We start from the raw sequence: 19,158 nt of genomic DNA, 5'->3' as shown, positions 1-19,158 counted from the left end.
TAATGTAGTGAACCATTGTTGTACTCCTTCTATCACTAGTATATTCTCAAAGTTCAAGTTCAAAATAAATTTATTATCAACATGGCACCAAATGTTCTCTATTCATAAGGAGAGTAGAGTGGCATACAACATCCTAGTTACAGTTTCACCAGGGCTTACTGTGAGTGGTGGAAGGTGCCTCTGCTCCTGAACTTCAATCTTCCTTCTGTAATTGGATTTCCTTCTAAAGCTAACATGCAGTAGCTTTCTATCACTTCCCCCGGCTAGACATTGCTTTAAGGGGTATATGTACTTTTAAAGAAGATTCAATTTTTCAATTTCTCTGACATTTTTGTTCACATTACGCTTGTTCATTTGCTGAGCATGTCCATGAGCCCTGAACCTGTCCATTCATGCATTCATCCAAATTTCTCTTAAATGTTGAAATCAAACCTGCATCCACTTTTGCTGGCATCTTGTTCCACACTCTCATCACTTACTGAGTGAAGAAGGTCCCCATCGTGATCCCATTAAATATTTCATCTTTTACCTTTAACTCATGGCCTCTAGTTGTAGTCTCATCCAACCTCAGTAGCAAAAAGCCTGCCTCTACCCCTCATCATTTTGTATATCTGGTCACAGGTTCCAGGATATGACCTGTCCTTCCTACTCATCCAGAATCCATGACCCCATCAACACTACCTCACTATTCTTCTTTTCCACTATTCATTGTAACATACAGCTTTTTTTAAAGTCCTGCACTGTTCTGTTGCAAATTTCACAACATACTGTGTGTCAGTGATAATGAACCTGATTCTGATTTGGATTCATCTCACTCTCCGTTCCCTGTGCCTTGTGCTATAACTTAGTTTCATATCTTGGTAGCGGTGGTTGTCCTTCATGTCTGACAATGGCTGCAAACCTGTGTAGGAGAATTTTTAAAGTAGAAAAGCTTGCACTGGTGCAGTTCTACTCCCCCGACCTCAGAAGTCCAGGTCCAGTGACATGAACAAGTGTCACAACAGGGGTCTTCCTTAGTTGCAGTGGATGACCATGAATACTTCTGTGCCTCATCATGGCCTTCGCTCTCCACGAAACAGCCTTCCCATCCCTTGGATCTCACTGTTGACCTTATCTGCTCAGCTCGCTGGAGCTGATTTCACATGCTGGCACAGGCATGTCCCTATCTTAGCGGGACGTGAGGCCCGCTGGCTACCCCTGCCTGGTTTCGCCCGTGTGTCAAAGCGGTGTACCGGGGTGTGGCCGCTGTCGTATGCAAACAGCTGCTTGGAGCCACAGGTGAGAGTTGAGTGCTCAGTGGGGACCAAATGGGATGAGCTGCCCCAGAATGGACATGATAAGCTCCCTCACTAGAGGAGCTACCCCTCCCTAGACACCTTGTATGCCTATACATAACCACTTCTGTGCTATTTAATAAAAGGCATTCTAAAAGAGGATATACACCACATCTTCCATAGTTGCCTGCTAGCTACAGTTTCAAAAACAACATGGATGGTTGAAAGCTGACTTGCCCTCCTGAACTCCAACTTCTAAGTTTCTTCTCAGTCTTTCTCAGGAGTGAATTCTGACAATATTGCTGTTACCAATGTCACTCTAAGGGGATGATGGTTTTCTCTCTCCCTTAATGTGTAAATAGTGGGTTATGTCGGGGCACTGTCGTTGAATCTCTGTGATCTGGAGGATCAACCTGTGCATCCACCATGCCCACAATTTTCTTTATCAGCAGTCCATGGGAGTTGCTTGATACTGGTCCCAATAATTTAAATACATTTCTTTAACAAATCTAACATTTTTCAGCTGTGCATTCACCCCACTCTTCCTTATTAATTTCGGGATGTTTTAGTGTTTGTGTAATTCGTGAAGACAGAAACAAAATATTTGCTCTGTGGAGGGCAGGTAGTGTTGAGGAAGTAGGGAGTCTGCTGAAGGACTTATACAGATTGATTGGAAGAATGGGCAAAGAAGTGGCAGATGGAATATAGTGTAGGGAAGTGTATGGTCTTGCACTTTGGTAGAAGGAATAAACGTATAGACTCTTTTCTAAATGGAGAATATTCACAAATCAGAGATGCAGAGGGACTTGGGAGTCCTTGTGTAGGATACCCTAAAGGTTAAGTTGCAGGTTAAGTCAGTGTTAAGAAATGTAAATACAATGCTAGCATTCATTTTGTAGTATGCAAAAGCAAGAATGTAAGGCTGAGGCTTTATAAAGCATTGGTTAGACTACACTTGGAGTTTTATGAGCAGTTTTGGACCCCTTATCTAAGATAAGATGTGCTGGCATTGGAGGGTCCAGAGAAGGTTCTTAATTAATAAGGCATCAAAAGTTATAGGGAGAAGGCAGGAGAATGGGGTTGAGTAGGATAATAAATCAGTTATGGAGGAATGGCAGAACAGACTTGATGGGCTGAGTGGCCTAATTCTGATCCTATGTCTTATCATCTTCTCGTCTCTGCCATTTTGTTATTCTCTGACAGTTTCTTGTGTATCAGACCCACAGTAACTTTTGAACTTTTCCTTTGCACAGACACGTTCATGGTCTGTTTCTTTGTTTTCAAATATCTTAGTTGTTTTCTTTGGAATATAAGAGACTGACCTAGTTAATATTCCAGAAGTTTAACCAAGTAAATAGGAAAACCAATTTCCCTGAACAGAGGGTCAAAGACCAAGAGCATAGATTAAGTGTAACGGGGAGATGGATGAGAGGAGATTCTCATGCCTACTGAGGCAGGAAAGCAGAACCTTCATCACATTTAACCGTTCAGGGGTGTGGATTAAAGGGAGCTGATGTGCTGGAAGGCTCTTTCAGCAGAGACAGTGTTGGGCCAAACGGACTGCTTCATGTTTTACACTTGTTCTGTTAGGGGCTGCTATTGACTAACACTGAATTCTCTACTGAGGTTTTTAATAGGCATGGTCCTGGGCTGTTATGTGAAGAAAATGGAAGCATGCTATAGTTTAGAACATTAGATTTCATTCACTTTGGTAAGCGTACCTTATTGATTTTTGAATTCATCATGAGGAAGCAAAACTTGGTCCATGTTTGCTGGTATCCTGTGATATTATCCAAGGAGGCTTTGAAAGGTAGACAGGTCACGGATCTCAGATTGGGAAGGGCAGACAGGTTGTGGTTCTGATACTATGAGATGCAGATACGGTGTGAAACTTAGATTGGCTTTGAATTTGAAGTTCAGTTTGGTGGCAAGTATTGGTAAAGAGGGCTAAAACCAAAACTGGTTCAGGCCATATGTGACAGTGTGTCCACTTTCTCCCTCAGTTCACTTCTTCACCTATGACAGGGCATTCATCAGGCAGTACTGCCAAGTGTCAGCTCTTCTGGAATTGGACCTACTCCTGTCCCAGCAGGCACTGCGTGAAGCTTTCTCTGATTCAGAGGTGGTGGCAGCTAAACACAGGCATCAGCAAGTCCAGGATTTAATCCAGGTGAGATGATCAGAGATCATTAATCTGGGTGATCAGATGTTCAGTGATTGTTTATCTGGGTGGGATGTTCAGAAATCGTTAATCCAGGTGGGATGTTCAGTGATCGTTAATCCGTCTGATCAGATGTTCAGTGATGGTTAATCCAGGTGACCAGATGTTCAGAAATCGATAATCCGGGTGGGATGTTCAGAGATCGTTAATCCGGGTGGGATGTTCAGTGATCGTTAATCCGGGTGATCAGATGTTCAGAGATCATTAATCCAGGTGGGATGTTCAGTGATCGTTAATCCAGGTGGGATGTTCAGTGATCGTTAATCCGAGTGGGATGTTCAGTGATTGTTAATCCAGGTGGGATGTTCAGTGATCGTTAATCCGGGTGGGATGATCAGTGATCGTTAATCCGGGTGGGATGTTCAGTTATTGTTAATCCGGGTGGGATGTTCAGTGATCGTTAATCCGGGTGGGACGTTCAGTGATCGTTAATCCAGGTGGGACGTTCAGTGATGGTTAATCCCGGTGGGATGTTCAGTGATCGTTAATCCGGGTGGGATGTTCAGTGATCGTTAATCCGGGTGGGACGTTCAGTGTTCGTTAAACCGAGTGGGAACTTCAGTGATCGTTAATCCGGGTGGGATGTTCAGAGATCGTTAATCCATGTGGAATGTTCAGTGATCGTTAATCCGGGTGGGATGTTCAGTGATGGTTAATCCAGGTGGGACGATCATTGATCGTTAATCCAGGTGGGACGATCAGTGATCGTTAATCCAGGTGGGATGTTCAGTGATCATTAATCCGGGTGGGATGTTCAGAGATCGTTAATCCATGTGGAATGTTCAGAGATCGTTAATCCATGTGGAATGTTCAGTGATCGTTAATCCGGGTGGGACGATCATTGATGGTTAATCCAGGTGGGACGATCAGTGATCGTTAATCCAGGTGGGATGTTCAGTGATCATTAATCCGGGTGGGACGTTCAGTGATCGTTAATCCAGGTGGGGTGTTCAATGATCGTTAATCCGTGTGGAATGTTCAGTGATCGTTAATGCGGGTGGGACGTTCAATGATTGTTAAACCGGGTGGGAACTTCAGTGATCGTTAATCCGGGTGGGGTGTTCAGAGATCGTTAATCCGTGTGGAATGTTCAGTGATCGTTAATCCGGGTGGGATGTTCAGTGATCGTTAATCCAGGTGGGATGTTCAGTGATCGTTAATCCGGGTGGGACGTTCAGTGATCGTTAATCCGGGTAGAATATTCAACGATCATTAATCCAGGTGGGATGTTCAGTGATCGTTAATCCAGGTGGGATGTTCAGGGATTGTTAATCCAGGTGGGACGTTCAGTGATCGTTAATCCGGGTGGGATGTTCAGTGATCGTTAATCCGGGTAGAATATTCAACGATCATTAATCCAGGTGGGATGTTCAATGATCGTTAATCCGTGTGGAACGTTCAGTGATCGTTAATCCGGGTGGGACGTTCAGTGATCGTTAAACCGGGTGGGATGTTCAGAGATCGTTAATCCGTGTGGGATGTTCAGAGATCGTTAATCCGGGTGGGACGTTCAGTGATCATTAATCCGGGTGGGACGTTCAGTGATCGTTAATCCGGGTGGGACGTTCAGTGATCGTTAATCCGGGTAGAATATTCAACGATCATTAATCCAGGTGGGATGTTCAGTGATCGTTAATCCAGGTGGGACGTTCAGTGATCGTTAATCCGGGTGGGACGTTCAGTGATCGTTAATCCGGGTGGCATGTTCAGTGATCGTTAATCCAGGTGGGACGTTCAGTGATCGTTAATCCGGGTGGGATGTTCAGTGATCGTTAATCTGGGTGGAATGTTCAGTGATCGTTAATCCGGGTGGGATATTCAGGGATCGTTCAGCCGGGTGGGATGTTCAGAGATCGTTAATCCGGGTGGAATGTTCAGTGATCATTAATCCTGGTGGGATGTTCAGTGATCATTAATCCTGGTGGGATGTTCAGATTTCGTTAATCCGGGTGGGATGTTCAGGGATCATTAATCCGGGTGGGATATTCAGGGATCGTTCAGCCGGGTGGGATGTTCAGAGATCGGTAATCCGGGAGGGATGTTCAGTGATCGTTAATCTGGGTGGGATGTTCAGTGATCGTTAATCCAGGTGGAAAGTTCAGTGATCGTTAATCCGGGTGGAAAGTTCAGTGATCGTTAATACAGGTGGGATGTTCAGTGATGGTTAATCCCGGTGGGATGTTCAGTGATCGTTAATCTGGGTGGGATGTTCAGTGATGGTTAATCCCGGTGGGATGTTCAGTGATCGTTAATCCGGGTGGGATGTTCAGTGATGGTTAATCCGGGTGGGATGTTCAGTGATGGTTAATCCGCGTGGGATGTTCAGTGATCGTTAATCCGGGTGGGATGTTCAGTGATCGTTAATCCGGGTGGGATGTTCAGTTATTGTTAATCTGGGTGGGATCTTCAGTGATTTTTAATCCGGGTGGGACGTTCAGTGATCGTTAATACAGGTGGGACATTCAGTGATCGTTAATTCGGGTGGGATGTTCAGTGATGGTTAATCCCGGTGGGATGTTCAGTGATCGTTAATCCGGGTGGGATGTTCAGTGATCGTTAATCCGGGTGGGATGTTCAGGGATGGTTAATCCAGGTGGGATGATCAGTGATCCTTAATCCTGGTGGGATGTTCAGAGATCATTAATCCTGGTGGGATGTTCAGAGTTCGTTAATCCGGGTGGGATGTTCAGGTTATCGTTAATCCGGGTGGGATATTCAGGGATCGTTCAGCCGGGTGGGATGTTCAGAGATCATTAATCCTGGTGGGATGTTCAGAGTTCATTAATCCGGGTGGGATGTTCAGGGATCGTTAATCCGGGTGGCTTGTTCAGTGATCGTTAATCCGGATGGCTTGTTCAGTGATCGTTAATCCGGGTGGGATGTTCAGTGATCGTTAATCCGGGTGGGGTGTTCAATGATCGTTAATCTGTGTGGAACATTCAGTGATCGTTAAACCGGGTGGGAACTTCAGTGATCGTTAATCCGGGTGGGGTGTTCAGAGATCGTTAATCTGTGTGGAATGTTCAGTGATCGTTAATCCGGGTGGGATGTTCAGGGATCGTTAATCCGGGTGGCTTGTTCAGTGATCGTTAATCCGGATGGCTTGTTCAATGATCGTTAATCTGTGTGGAACATTCAGTGATCGTTAAACCGGGTGGGAACTTCAGTGATCGTTAATCCGGGTGGGGTGTTCAGAGATCGTTAATCTGTGTGGAATGTTCAGTGATCGTTAATCCGGGTGGGATGTTCAGTGATCGTTAATCCGGGTGGGACGTTCAGTGATCGTTAATCCGGATGGGACGTTCAGTGATCGTTAATCCGGGTAGAATATTCAACGATCATTAATCCAGGTGAGATGTTCAGTGATCGTTAATCCAGGTGGGATGTTCAGGGATTGTTAATCCAGGTGGGACGTTCAGTGATCGTTAATCCGGGTGGGATGTTCAGTGATCGTTAATCCGGGTGGAATGTTCAGTGATCGTTAATCGGGGTGGAATGTTCAGTGATCGTTAATCCAGGTGGGATGTTCAGAGTTCGTTAATCCGGGTGGGATGTTCAGGTTATCGTTAATCCGGGTGGGATATTCAGGGATCGTTCAGCCGGGTGGGATGTTCAGAGATCATTAATCCTGGTGGGATGTTCAGAGTTCGTTAATCCGGGTGGCTTGTTCAGTGATCGTTAATCCGGATGGCTTGTTCAGTGATCATTAATCCGGGTGGGATGTTCAGTGATCGTTAATCCGGGTGGGGTGTTCAATGATCGTTAATCCGTGTGGAACGTTCAGTGATCGTTAATCCGGGTGGGACGTTCAGTGATCGTTAAACCGGGTGGGAAGTTCAGAGATCGTTAATCCGTGTGGGATGTTCAGAGATCATTAATCCGGGTGGGACGTTCAGTGATCATTAATCCGGGTGGGACGTTCAGTGATCGTTAATCCGGGTGGGACGTTCAGTGATCGTTAATCCGGGTAGAATATTCAACGATCATTAATCCAGGTGGGATGTTCAGTGATCGTTAATCCAGGTGGGACGTTCAGTGATCGTTAATCCGGGTGGGACGTTCAGTGATCGTTAATCCGGGTGGGACGTTCAGTGATCGTTAATCCGGGTGGCATGTTCAGTGATCGTTAATCGGGTGGGATGTTCAGTGATCGTTAATCTGGGTGGAATGTTCAGTGATCGTTAATCCGGGTGGGATATTCAGGGATCGTTCAGCCGGGTGGGATGTTCAGAGATCGTTAATCCGGGTGGAATGTTCAGTTATCATTAATCCTGGTGGGATGTTCAGATTTCGTTAATCCGGGTGGGATGTTCAGGGATCATTAATCCGGGTGGGATATTCAGGGATCGTTCAGCCGGGTGGGATGTTCAGAGATCGTTAATCCGGGTGGGATGTTCAGTGAACGTTAATCCGGGTGGGATGTTCAGTGATCGTTAATCCGGGTGGAAAGTTCAGTGATCGGTAATCCGGGTGGGATGTTCAGTGATGGTTAATCCCGGTGGGATGTTCAGTGATCGTTAATCCGGGTGGGATGTTCAGTGATGGTTAATCCCGGTGGGATGTTCAGTGATCGTTAATCCGGGTGGGATGTTCAGTGATGGTTAATCCGGGTGGGATGTTCAGTGATGGTTAATCCGCGTGGGATGTTCAGTGATCGTTAATCCGGGTGGGATGTTCAGTGATCGTTATTCCGGGTGGGATGTTCAGTTATTGTTAATCTGGGTGGGATCTTCAGTGATTTTTAATCCGGGTGGGACGTTCAGTGATCGTTAATACAGGTGGGACATTCAGTGATCGTTAATTCGGGTGGGATGTTCAGTGATGGTTAATCCCGGTGGGATGTTCAGTGATCGTTAATCCGGGTGGGATGTTCAGTGATCGTTAATCCGGGTGGGATGTTCAGGGATGGTTAATCCAGGTGGGACGATCAGTGATCCTTAATCCGGGTGTGATGTTCAGTGATCGTTAATCCGTGTGGCATGTTCAATGATCGTTAATCCGGGTGGGATGTTCAGGGATGGTTAATCCGGGTGGCATGTTCAGTGATGGTTAATCCAGGTGGGATGTTCAGTGATCATTAATCTGGGTGATCAGATGTTCAGTGATCGTTAAACCAGGTGGGACGTTCAGTGATCGTTAATCCGGGTGGGATGTTCAGTGATGGTTAATCCGCGTGGGATGTTCAGTGATTGTTAATCCGGGTGGGATGTTCAGTGATCGTTAATCTGGGTGGGATGTTCAGTTATTGTTAATCCGGGTGGGATGTTCAGTGACTTTTAATCCGGGTGGGACGTTCAGTGATCGTTAATCCAGGTGGGATGTTCAGTGATGGTTAATCCCGGTGGGACGTTCAATGATCGTTAAACCGGGTGGGAACTTCAGTGATCGTTAATCCGGGTGGGAACTTCAGTGATCGTTAATCCGGGTGGGGTGTTCAGAGATCGTTAATCTGGGTGGAATGTTCAGTGATCGTTAATCCGGGTGGGATATTCAGGGATCGTTCAGCCGGGTGGGATGTTCAGAGATCGTTAATCCGGGTGGGATGTTCAGTGATCGTTAATCCGGGTGGGATGTTCAGTGATCGTTAATCCAGGTGGAAAGTTCAGTGATCGTTAATCCGGGTGGAAAGTTCAGTGATCGTTAATCCGGGTGGGATGTTCAGTGATGGTTAATCCCGGTGGGATGTTCAGTGATCGTTAATCCGGGTGGGATATTCAGGGATCGTTCAGCCGGGTGGGATGTTCAGAGATCGTTAATCTGGGTGGGATGTTCAGTGATCGTTAATCCGGGTGGGATGTTCAGTGATCGTTAATCCAGGTGGAAAGTTCAGTGATCGTTAATCCGGGTGGAAAGTTCAGTGATCGTTAATCCGGGTGGGATGTTCAGTGATGGTTAATCCCGGTGGGATGTTCAGTGATCGTTAATCCGGGTGGGATGTTCAGTGATGGTTAATCCCGGTGGGATGTTCAGTGATGGTTAATCCGGGTGGGATGTTCAGTGATGGTTAATCCGGGTGGGATGTTCAGTGATGGTTAATCCGCGTGGGATGTTCAGTGATCGTTAATCCGGGTGGGATGTTCAGTGATCGTTAATCCGGGTGGAAAATTCAGTGATCGTTAATCCGGGTGGGATGTTCAGTGATGGTTAATCCGGGTGGGATGTTCAGTGATGGTTAATCCGCGTGGGATGTTCAGTGATCGTTAATCCGGGTGGGATGTTCAGTGATCGTTAATCCGGGTGGGATGTTCAGTTATTGTTAATCTGGGTGGGATCTTCAGTGATTTTTAATCCGGGTGGGACGTTCAGTGATCGATAATACAGGTGGGACATTCAGTGATCGTTAATTCGGGTGGGATGTTCAGTGATGGTTAATCCCGGTGGGATGTTCAGTGATCGTTAATCCGGGTGGGATGTTCAGTGATCGTTAATCCGGGTGGGATGTTCAGGGATGGTTAATCCAGGTGGGACGATCAGTGATCCTTAATCCGGGTGGGATGTTCAGTGATCGTTAATCCGTGTGGCATGTTCAGTGATCGTTAATCCGGGTGGGATGTTCAGGGATGGTTAATCCGGGTGGCATGTTCAGTGATGGTTAATCCAGGTGGGATGATCAGTGATCGTTAATCCAGGTGGGACGTTCAGTGATCATTAATCCGGGTGGGACGTTCAGTGATCGTTAATCCAGGTGGGACGTTCAGTGATCGTTAATCCGGGTGGGATGTTCAGTGATGGTTAATCTGGGTGGGATGTTCAGTGATCATTATTCCCGGTGGGACGTTCAGTGATCGTTAATCCGGGTGGGATGTTCAGTGATGGTTAATCCGGGTGGGACGTTCAGTGATCGTTATTCCCGGTGGGATGTTCAGTGATCGTTAATCCGGGTGGGATGTTCAGTGATCATTAATCTGGGTGATCAGATGTTCAGTGATTGTTAAACCAGGTGGGACGTTCAGTGATCGTTAATCCGAGTGGGATGTTCAGGGATCGTTCAGCCGGGTGGGATGATCAGAGATTATTAAACCGGGTGGGATGTTCAGTGATCGTTAATCCAGGTGATCAGAAATTCAGTGATCGTTAATCCGGGTGATCAGATGTTCAGAGATCATTAATCCGGGTGGGATGTTCAGAGATCGTTAATCCTGGTGTGATGTTCAGAGTTCGTTAATCCGGGTGGGATGTTCAGTGATCATTAATCTGAGTGGGATGTTCAGTGATCGTTAATCCAGGTGGGATGTTCAGTGATTGTTAATCTGAGTGGGATGTTCAGGGATCGATGATCCCGGTGGGATGTTCAGTGATCATTAATCCTGTTGGGATGTTCAGGGATCGTTAATCCGGGTGGGACGTTCAGTGATCGTTAATCCGGGTGGGATTTTTAGAGATCGTTAATCCGTGTGGGACGTTCAGTGATCGTTAATCTGGGTGGGACGTTCAGTGATCGTTAATCCAGGTGGGATGTTCAGTGATCGTTAATCCGGGTGGCTTGTTCAGTGATCGTTAATCCGGGTGGGATGTTCAGTGATCGTTAATCCGGGTGGGATGTTCAGTGATCGTTAATCCGGGTGGGGTGTTCAATGATCGTTAATCCAGGTGGGATGATCAGTGATCGTTAATCCGGGTGGGATGTTCAGTGATCGTTAATCCAGGTGGGGTGTTCAATGATCGTTAATCCAGGTGGGACGATCAGTGATCCTTAATCCGGGTGGGATGTTCAGTGATCGTTAATCCGTGTGGCATGTTTAGTGATCGTTAATCCGGGTGGGATGTTCAGGGATGGTTAATCTGGGTGGTATGTTCAGTGATCATTAATCCGGGTGGGATATTCAGTGATGGTTAATCCGCGTGGGATGTTCAGTGATTGTTAATCCGGGTGGGATGTTCAGTGATCGTTAATCCGGGTGGGATGTTCAGTTATTGTTAATCCGGGTGGGATGTTCAGTGATTTTTAATCCGGGTGGGACGTTCAGTGATCGTTAATCCAGGTGGGACGTTCAGTGATCATTAATTCGGGTGGGATGTTCAGTGATGGTTAATCCCGGTGGGATGTTCAGTGATCGTTAATCTGGGTGGGATGTTCAGTGATCATTAATCTGGGTGATCAGATGTTCAGTGATCGTTAATCCAGGTGGGACGTTCAGTGATCGTTAATCCGGGTGTGATGTTCAGGGATCGTTCAGCCGGGTGGGATGATCAGAGATTATTAAACCGGGTGGGATGTTCAGTGATCGTTAATCTGGGTGATCAGATGTTCAGTGATCGTTAATCCGGGTGATCAGATGTTCAGAGATCATTAATCCGGGTGGGATGTTCAGTGATAGTTAATCTGGGTGATCAGATGTTCAGAGATCATTAATCCGGGTGGGATGTTCAGTGATCGTTAATCCGGGTGGGATGTTCACTGATAGTTAATCTGGGTGGGATGTTCAGTGATCGTTAATCCGGGTGGAATGTTCAGTGATCGTTAATCTGGGTAGAATATTCAACGATCATTAATCCGGGTGGAATGTTCAGTGATCATTAATCCGGGTGGGATGTTCAGTGATCGTTAATCCGGGTGGGATGTTCACTGATAGTTAATCTGGGTGGGATGTTCAGTGATCGTTAATCCGGGTGGAATTTTCAGTGATCGTTAATCTGGGTAGAATATTCAACGATCATTAATCCGGGTGGGATGTTCAGTGATCATTAATCCGGGTGGGATGTTCAGTGATCATTAATCCGGGTGGGACGTTCAGTGATCGTTAATCCAGGTGGGATGTTCAGTGATCGTTAATCCGGGTGGGATGTTCAGGGATCGTTAATCCGGGTGGGACGTTCAGTGATCGTTAATCAGGGTGGGATTTTCAGAGATCGTTAATCCGTGTGGGACGTTCAGTGATCGTTAATCCGGGTGGGACGTTCAGTGATCGTTAATCCAGGTGGGACGTTCAGTGATCGTTAATCTGGGTGGGATGTTCAGAAATCGTTAATCTGGGTGGGATGTTCAGAAATCGTTAATCCAGGTGGGATGTTCAGAGATCATTCTGATCTCTGATCAGGGATGTTCAGAGGGATTTGACAGGGAGGGGTTTGACTGGGAGGGATTTGACGGGGAGTGGTTTGACAGGAAATTGTGACGGAGAAATGTTTGGCAACGAGGGTTTGACAGGGAGGAGTTTGTCAGGGTAGGGATTGACTGAGTGTGGGTTGGTTGGGGAGGGTTTTGACAGGGAAGGATTTGTCAGGGGTTTGTTTAACAGGAGGTGTTTGACTGAAGGGTTTGACAGGGAGGGGATTGACAGGGTAGGGTTTAACAGGGACGTGTTTGATGGGGAGGGGTTTGTCAGGGTAGCGGTTTCACAGAGAGGGGTTTAACAGGGAAGGGTTTGACAGGGAGAGGTTTGACAGGGAAGGGTTTGACAGGGAGGGATTTGTCAGGGTAAGGTTTGAAAGGGAGGGGTTTTCCAGGGAGGGCTTTGACGGGGGGAGTTTGTCAGGGTAGGGATTGACTGGGGGTTGGTTCTTCGGGGAGGGTTTTGACAGGGAAGGGTTTGTCAGGAGTTGTTTAATGGGGAAGTGTTAGGCAGAGACATGTTTGACGGGTTGTTTGACTGAGGGGTTTAATGGGGTAGTTTGACAGGCAGGGGTTTAACAGTGAGTGGTTTGACACATCACAAGTTAAACAATAAGCAGTATAACCTAGGGGGTGGTAGTGAGTCAGTAGTGGGAGAGTCTCAGACATGGGGACTTGACTACAAGATTTAAAAGTGAGGTGTATAGGGTTTCAGCTGACCACAACGACTGCTGCCCCAACCTGACCGACAGTGGGGAATTTGTTCATAGCCGGTAACTTTGTGAGATGACAAATGCTTTAAATCCATGCTTACCTTTTAAAACACATTGTTTATTATCATTCTGAAGGCAGCGGATTCCATGGGAAAATTATTTCCCAGGATTCTGATGCTACCTGAAGCAGCGATTTAGAAAGACAGGGCAGAATTCCTTAGATCTGACCGATGGTTGTGGTCTGATCCAGGTAAACAGCTGGAGTTCCTGGTGCTGGCAGAAGCCATGAGGGTCAGGAGCTGAGCCAAACCACACGGCTGGACTGCCCAGGAGAGTCTGTCATCAGCAGGGGCCTGATTGTCTCAGTGCCCAAGAAATGTCCATCATTTCCCCTGACAGGGAATCCCACTGCAATCCTGTTCCAGGGATTGAAACAAGCATTCACTGAAGGACCATCTCAGCACCTAACCCTGAACAGGGATCAGTTATCGTCATCAAGGGTACAACACATAAACAGGCCCTTTGGCCCATCAGTCCATGCTGAACCATTTAACCTGCTTGCTCCCATCAATCTGCACCAGAACTATAGCCCTCCATAGTCTTACCATCCTTAAAAAAGCATATTACTTCAAAGAACTCCAATAAATTTGTCAAATATTACTAATAAATTATAAATCAGTATAAACTTTACTTGATTTCTTTTAGTTAAATAAAACATCCCATTATAACATGCTTTAACAATATCTCCACTGCAAACTACTGGTTTGTAATTTCTTACTTTCTATCATCCTATTTTTGATTACATTATATTTGCTATTTTTCAATCTAATCAAACTATCACTGAATCCAGAAAATTGAAAGTAAGGTATTAACATTCCCATTAACTTTTGGGATGAATTCCACTAGAGCCCAGTGACCTGTCATTCTGCAGCATCAACAATTTGCTTAGTACCACTTCTCAATTCTCAATTAACAGCTCTTTCTGGAATGAACTTTATATTCACTGCAGTGAAGACTGATGCAAAATGCCTGTTTAACTCTTCTGCCACCTTCGTGTTTTCCATTATTCCCATTCCTTTTTAACCCCACCCTTACTATGTTGAGACATACTACATTTGTTCAATAGTATTTATTCCTTCTGAAATTCCACAAACCACACTGTGTGGAAGGAATCTGAATAACTAAACAAATTTACCAAGAAGAAATTTGTAAAAGTACACCCATGCAAACACCAAGGTCTCAGCACAAAGAGTTGCCCTCCAGCACCACAGCCCCCAGCTCAGTTGTGTGGAGTGAAGCTTATTGTACACTGCTGCTGGAAGCCATGGAGAGGGGATGCACAGACTGGGTTATAGGCAGCTCAGTGTTTGGAAAATGATACGTTAGCTAACAGTTGTTCTTGGAAAGGCCTACATGGAGAGGATGTTTCCTAAAAGAGGGGGGTGTCTGGCACCAGAGGGCACAGTCTCAGAATAGAGGGATGTCCATTTAGAACAGAGATGAGGAGGAATTTCTTTAGCCAGAGAGTAGTGGATCTGTGGACTTCATTGCCACGGACAGTTATGGAGGCCAAATTATTGAGTATATTTAAATTCACTTAAAGAATGTTTAATTTCATTTCCAGTATACAAGTGTAAAGGAGAACAAAAAATTGTTACTCTGGATCCATTGCAGCACAAAAAAACACAAAAAGTATAAATACGTAAAATAGATTATGTACATAGATTAATTGTATGTGCATAAAGTAATGCTGGGTACAAGAGGATCTGTACAAAAGGCGACTGACAGAAAATGATAAAGCAGATATGGATAGATTCTTGATTAATCAGGGTGTCAAAGGTTACAGGGAGAAGGCAGGAGAATTGGATTGAGAGGGACAATAAATCAGCCATGATGGAATGGCAGAGCAGACTCGATGGGTTGAATGACCTAAATCTGCCTCTAAGTCTTATATGGCCTTTTGTTTCACTCAGAAAATGGAGGAGGTGTGGCGGGAGGTGCGCTGGATAATGGACGTGTTGCAGTATGCCAGATACAAACAGCCACCAGGGGGCATTCCTCTCTGCTGGCTGCTCAACTTTACCAGAGAGCGAGGAAAGGAGCAGCCGCAAATTACACCAGCCAGCCCTGACTACCTGCCATCACCCAGTCCCTCTCCAGAGACCAAGCACCGGCATCTCAGCCCTGCAGGAGGTAAGGAAATCAGTCAGACTCTAAATTCAATCCAACTAGCCATCAACACTGCATCATCTGTGGGTCCATTTGTCACATCCTTATGATGTGCCCCATCAGCTCATGCCTGGGAGGGGAGGGAGTAGTGTAGCTCAATAGTACAGTGGGTAGAGCTATTGCTATCCCGAACTCTGGCACTGTCTGTATGGAGTTGGTATGTTTTCCCAGGATCATGTGAATCCCCTCCGGATGCTCCGGTTCCCTTCCACATCACAGAGGTGCCTGTGAAAATTGTTCCAGAGTGTGCTGAGGAGCAGAATTGAGAGGTGTTGGATGAGAATCAAACTGGATTAGGGTAGGATTGGTGTCCATGGGTAGTTGATGGTCAGCATGGATTCAATGGGCCGTAGGGCCTGGTTTTGTGCCGTATCAGATTCTCCCCTGAGGCCTTTGTGCTTAAATCAGCCTCAGATTCCCAGTTTCTTTCAGATCTTTGCCTTATCTCTGGTTTCGGACAGTCTCTGCTAACTTGTCCCTGGCTGGACAGTTCCCTGGATTGTATCTGCACCGTGACAGGATTTTGACCAAAGTGACCACCTCGGGAAAGCAGAATCCATTCTTAGCAGAGTGATTAATGGCCAACCTGCTTTCTCCATTCTCTAGACATTGTGTAATCATCACAGCAGATAATTAAAAAGCTCATTGAAAGTGAGTCCATAGGTTGTGGGAACAGTTCAGTGAGTGAAATTGAGTGAAGTTATCAACTCTGGTTCAAAAGCCTGTTGACAGAAGTGTAAATAACTGTTCCTGAACTTGGTGATGTGGGTCTTGAGACTCCTTTACTGATGAATGTGTATGTATGGTATGTCTCTGTCCAGAGCTTTCCCTCCAGGGTGGCAGTATTGAATGAATTTCCTCCCCTCTCCAGGTTCACCCACCACAGCTGATGAAGAAGGCTCATCGGAGGTATTTTTGACCATGTCCAGTGATCGTGATTCCAGAGCTCAGAGCTCCAAACAGCTGGATCTCATCCCATCCTCCTCCAGCAGGAGAATCAGCCTCACCCAGGCAGAAGGCACTCCTGATGTCTTGAGAGCACACGGGCCCCAGTCTCAGAAAGATCTGCTCTTCTATGACAGTGACTTTGTCCCCCCAAGCAGGCAGATCGAGCTCTTGCATATTACAGAGAAAAGGCAAGCCTATTGTGTCCGAACCAGCAGTCTTGATGTCCCTGCTCAGCCTTTTCACATTCAGAGAAACTGCTGGTCTCGAGCTGAGTCTCTGCCGGAATCTCCAGTAGAACACAATACCAATGGCTCAGGGACAAAAGGATATCGGCTCAATCAGGTCCACACCCTGTGCCCCGAGAATACTCCAGAATCAAAGGGTCCCACAGAGCGGATTGCCCTTACACAGAGTTCTCTGGAGAAGCAGGCACCACCAGGGAGCCAACAGCTGAACTCTGTGAGTTTAAGTGTTTATCCCCAGTACCAAACAGGATTGGCCAAGGAGATGAGTGTCAAGGTGTGTATGTCCATGGATAACACGTTGCTAAATTAGGCAGGTTTCAGCAGTTCTGGGTAGATGTTACTGACCACCTACTGCAAACAGAACAAGCACAGGTGTGGCCCCAGAATGATCCCTGCTGATTTACCCCCTCCTCTGTTGGCCTTAACCCCAATACCCTGGTGCCCTTTTCTCTACCCACCGAGATCTGGACAACCCACACTACTGGGCCATTCCCTCTACTCTCACTGAATTCTGGGCCCTAATGCCAACACACTGGGACCGTTCACTCTACCCACCGAGCTCTGGGCCTTAACCCGAATACACAGGGGCCATTTCCTCTACCCACCGAGCTCTGGGCCTTAACCCCAACACACAGGGGCCATTTCCTCTACCGACCGAGCTCTGGGCCTTAACCCGAATACACTGGGGCCATTTCCTCTACCGACCGAGCTCTGGGCCTTAACCTCAACACACAAGGACCATTCCTTCTACTCACTGAGATCTGGGCCTTAACCGCAACACACTAGGACCGTTCCCGCTACCTACCGAGCTCTGGGCCTTAACCCCAACACACAGGGGCCATTTCCTCTACCCACCGAGCTCTGGGCCTTAACCTCAATACACAGGGGCCATTTCCTCTACCCACCGAGCTCTGGGCCTTAACCTCAACACACAGGGGCCATTTTCTCTACCCACCGAGCTCTGGGCCTTAACCCCAACACACAGGGGCCATTTTCTCTACCCACCGAGCTCTGGGCCTTAACCTCAACACACAGGGGCCATTTCCTCTACCGACCGAGCTCTGGGCCTTAACCCGAATACACTGGGGCCATTTCCTCTACCGACCGAGCTCTGGGCCTTAACCTCAACACACAAGGACCATTCCTTCTACTCACTGAGATCTGGGCCTTAACCGCAACACACTAGGACCGTTCCCGCTACCTACCGAGCTCTGGGCCTTAACCCCAACACACAGGGGCCATTTCCTCTACCCACCGAGCTCTGGGCCTTAACCTCAATACACAGGGGCCATTTCCTCTACCCACCGAGCTCTGGGCCTTAACCTCAACACACAGGGGCCATTTTCTCTACCCACCGAGCTCTGGGCCTTAACCCCAACACACAGGGGCCATTTTCTCTACCCACCGAGCTCTGGGCCTTAACCTCAACACACAGGGGCCATTTCCTCTACCCACCGAGCTCTGGGCCTTAACCTCAACACACAGAGGCCATTTCCTCTACCGACCGAGCTCTGGGCCTTAACCCGAATACTCTGGGGCCATTTCCTCTACCAATCGAGCTCTGGGCCTTAACCCCAACACACAGGGGCCATTTTCTCTACCCACCGAGCTCTGGGCCTTAACCTCAACACACAGGGGCCATTTCCTCTACCGACCGAGCTCTGGGCCTTAACCCAAATACACTGGGGCCATTTCCTCTACCAATCGAGCTCTGGGCCTTAACCCCAACACACAAGGACCATTCCTTCTACTCACTGAGATCTGGGCCTTAACCCCAACACACTAGGACCGTTCCCGCTACCTACCGAGCTCTGGGCCTTAACCCCAACACACAGGTGCTCTTTCCTCTACCCACCGAGTTCCAAGCAACCCCAACACACCAGGGCCATTTCTCCTACCCGCTGAGATCTGGGCCTTAACCGCAACACACTAGGACCGTTCCCACTACCCATCAAGCTCGAAACAACCCCAACACAGTAGGGCCGTTCCCTCTATTCCCTCTACCCACCGAGCTTTGGGCCTTAACCCAAACACAATGGGGCCATTTCTTCTACCCACCAAGATCTAAGCCTTACCCACGCATGCGGATGAGAGCCCTTGTCTCCAAAACTCCCTTCAAACCAGTTTAGGCAGGGAATTTGAATCCCAATCAAATTCAGTCACGGGAGAAACATAGAAAACCTGCAGCACAATACAGGCCCTTCGGCCCACAAAGTTGTGCTGAACATGTCCTTACCTTAAAAATTACCTAGAGTTACCCATAGCCCTCTATTTTTCGAAGCTCCATGTACCTGTCCAGGAGTCTCTTAAAAGACCCTATCATATCCCCTCCACCACCATTACTGGCAGCCCATTCCACGCACTCACCACTCTCTGCATTAAAAAAAACTAACCCCTGACATCTCCTCTGTACCTACTTCCAAGCAGTTTAAAACTGTGCCCTCTCATGCCAGCCATTTTAGCCCTGGGAAAAAGC

The 19,158-nt window shown here is 47.0% G+C and overlaps 1 protein-coding gene across 1 annotated transcript in view; it reads left to right on the top strand.

Annotated features, from left to right (window-relative positions):
• Positions 1-19,158, top strand: part of LOC140735216 (ankyrin-repeat and fibronectin type III domain-containing 1-like) — a 422,525-nt gene that overhangs the window by 362,988 nt on the left and 40,379 nt on the right. The window contains 3 exon segments of the mRNA XM_073060001.1: positions 3,278-3,444; positions 15,234-15,453; positions 16,361-16,956. Of these exon segments, the coding sequence (XP_072916102.1) occupies positions 3,278-3,444; positions 15,234-15,453; positions 16,361-16,956 (983 nt within the window).

Source organism: Hemitrygon akajei, chromosome 11 (assembly GCF_048418815.1).
Source record: "Hemitrygon akajei chromosome 11, sHemAka1.3, whole genome shotgun sequence".
Lineage (NCBI taxonomy): Eukaryota > Metazoa > Chordata > Chondrichthyes > Myliobatiformes > Dasyatidae > Hemitrygon > Hemitrygon akajei.
This window is presented reverse-complemented; position numbering and strand designations above follow the sequence as displayed.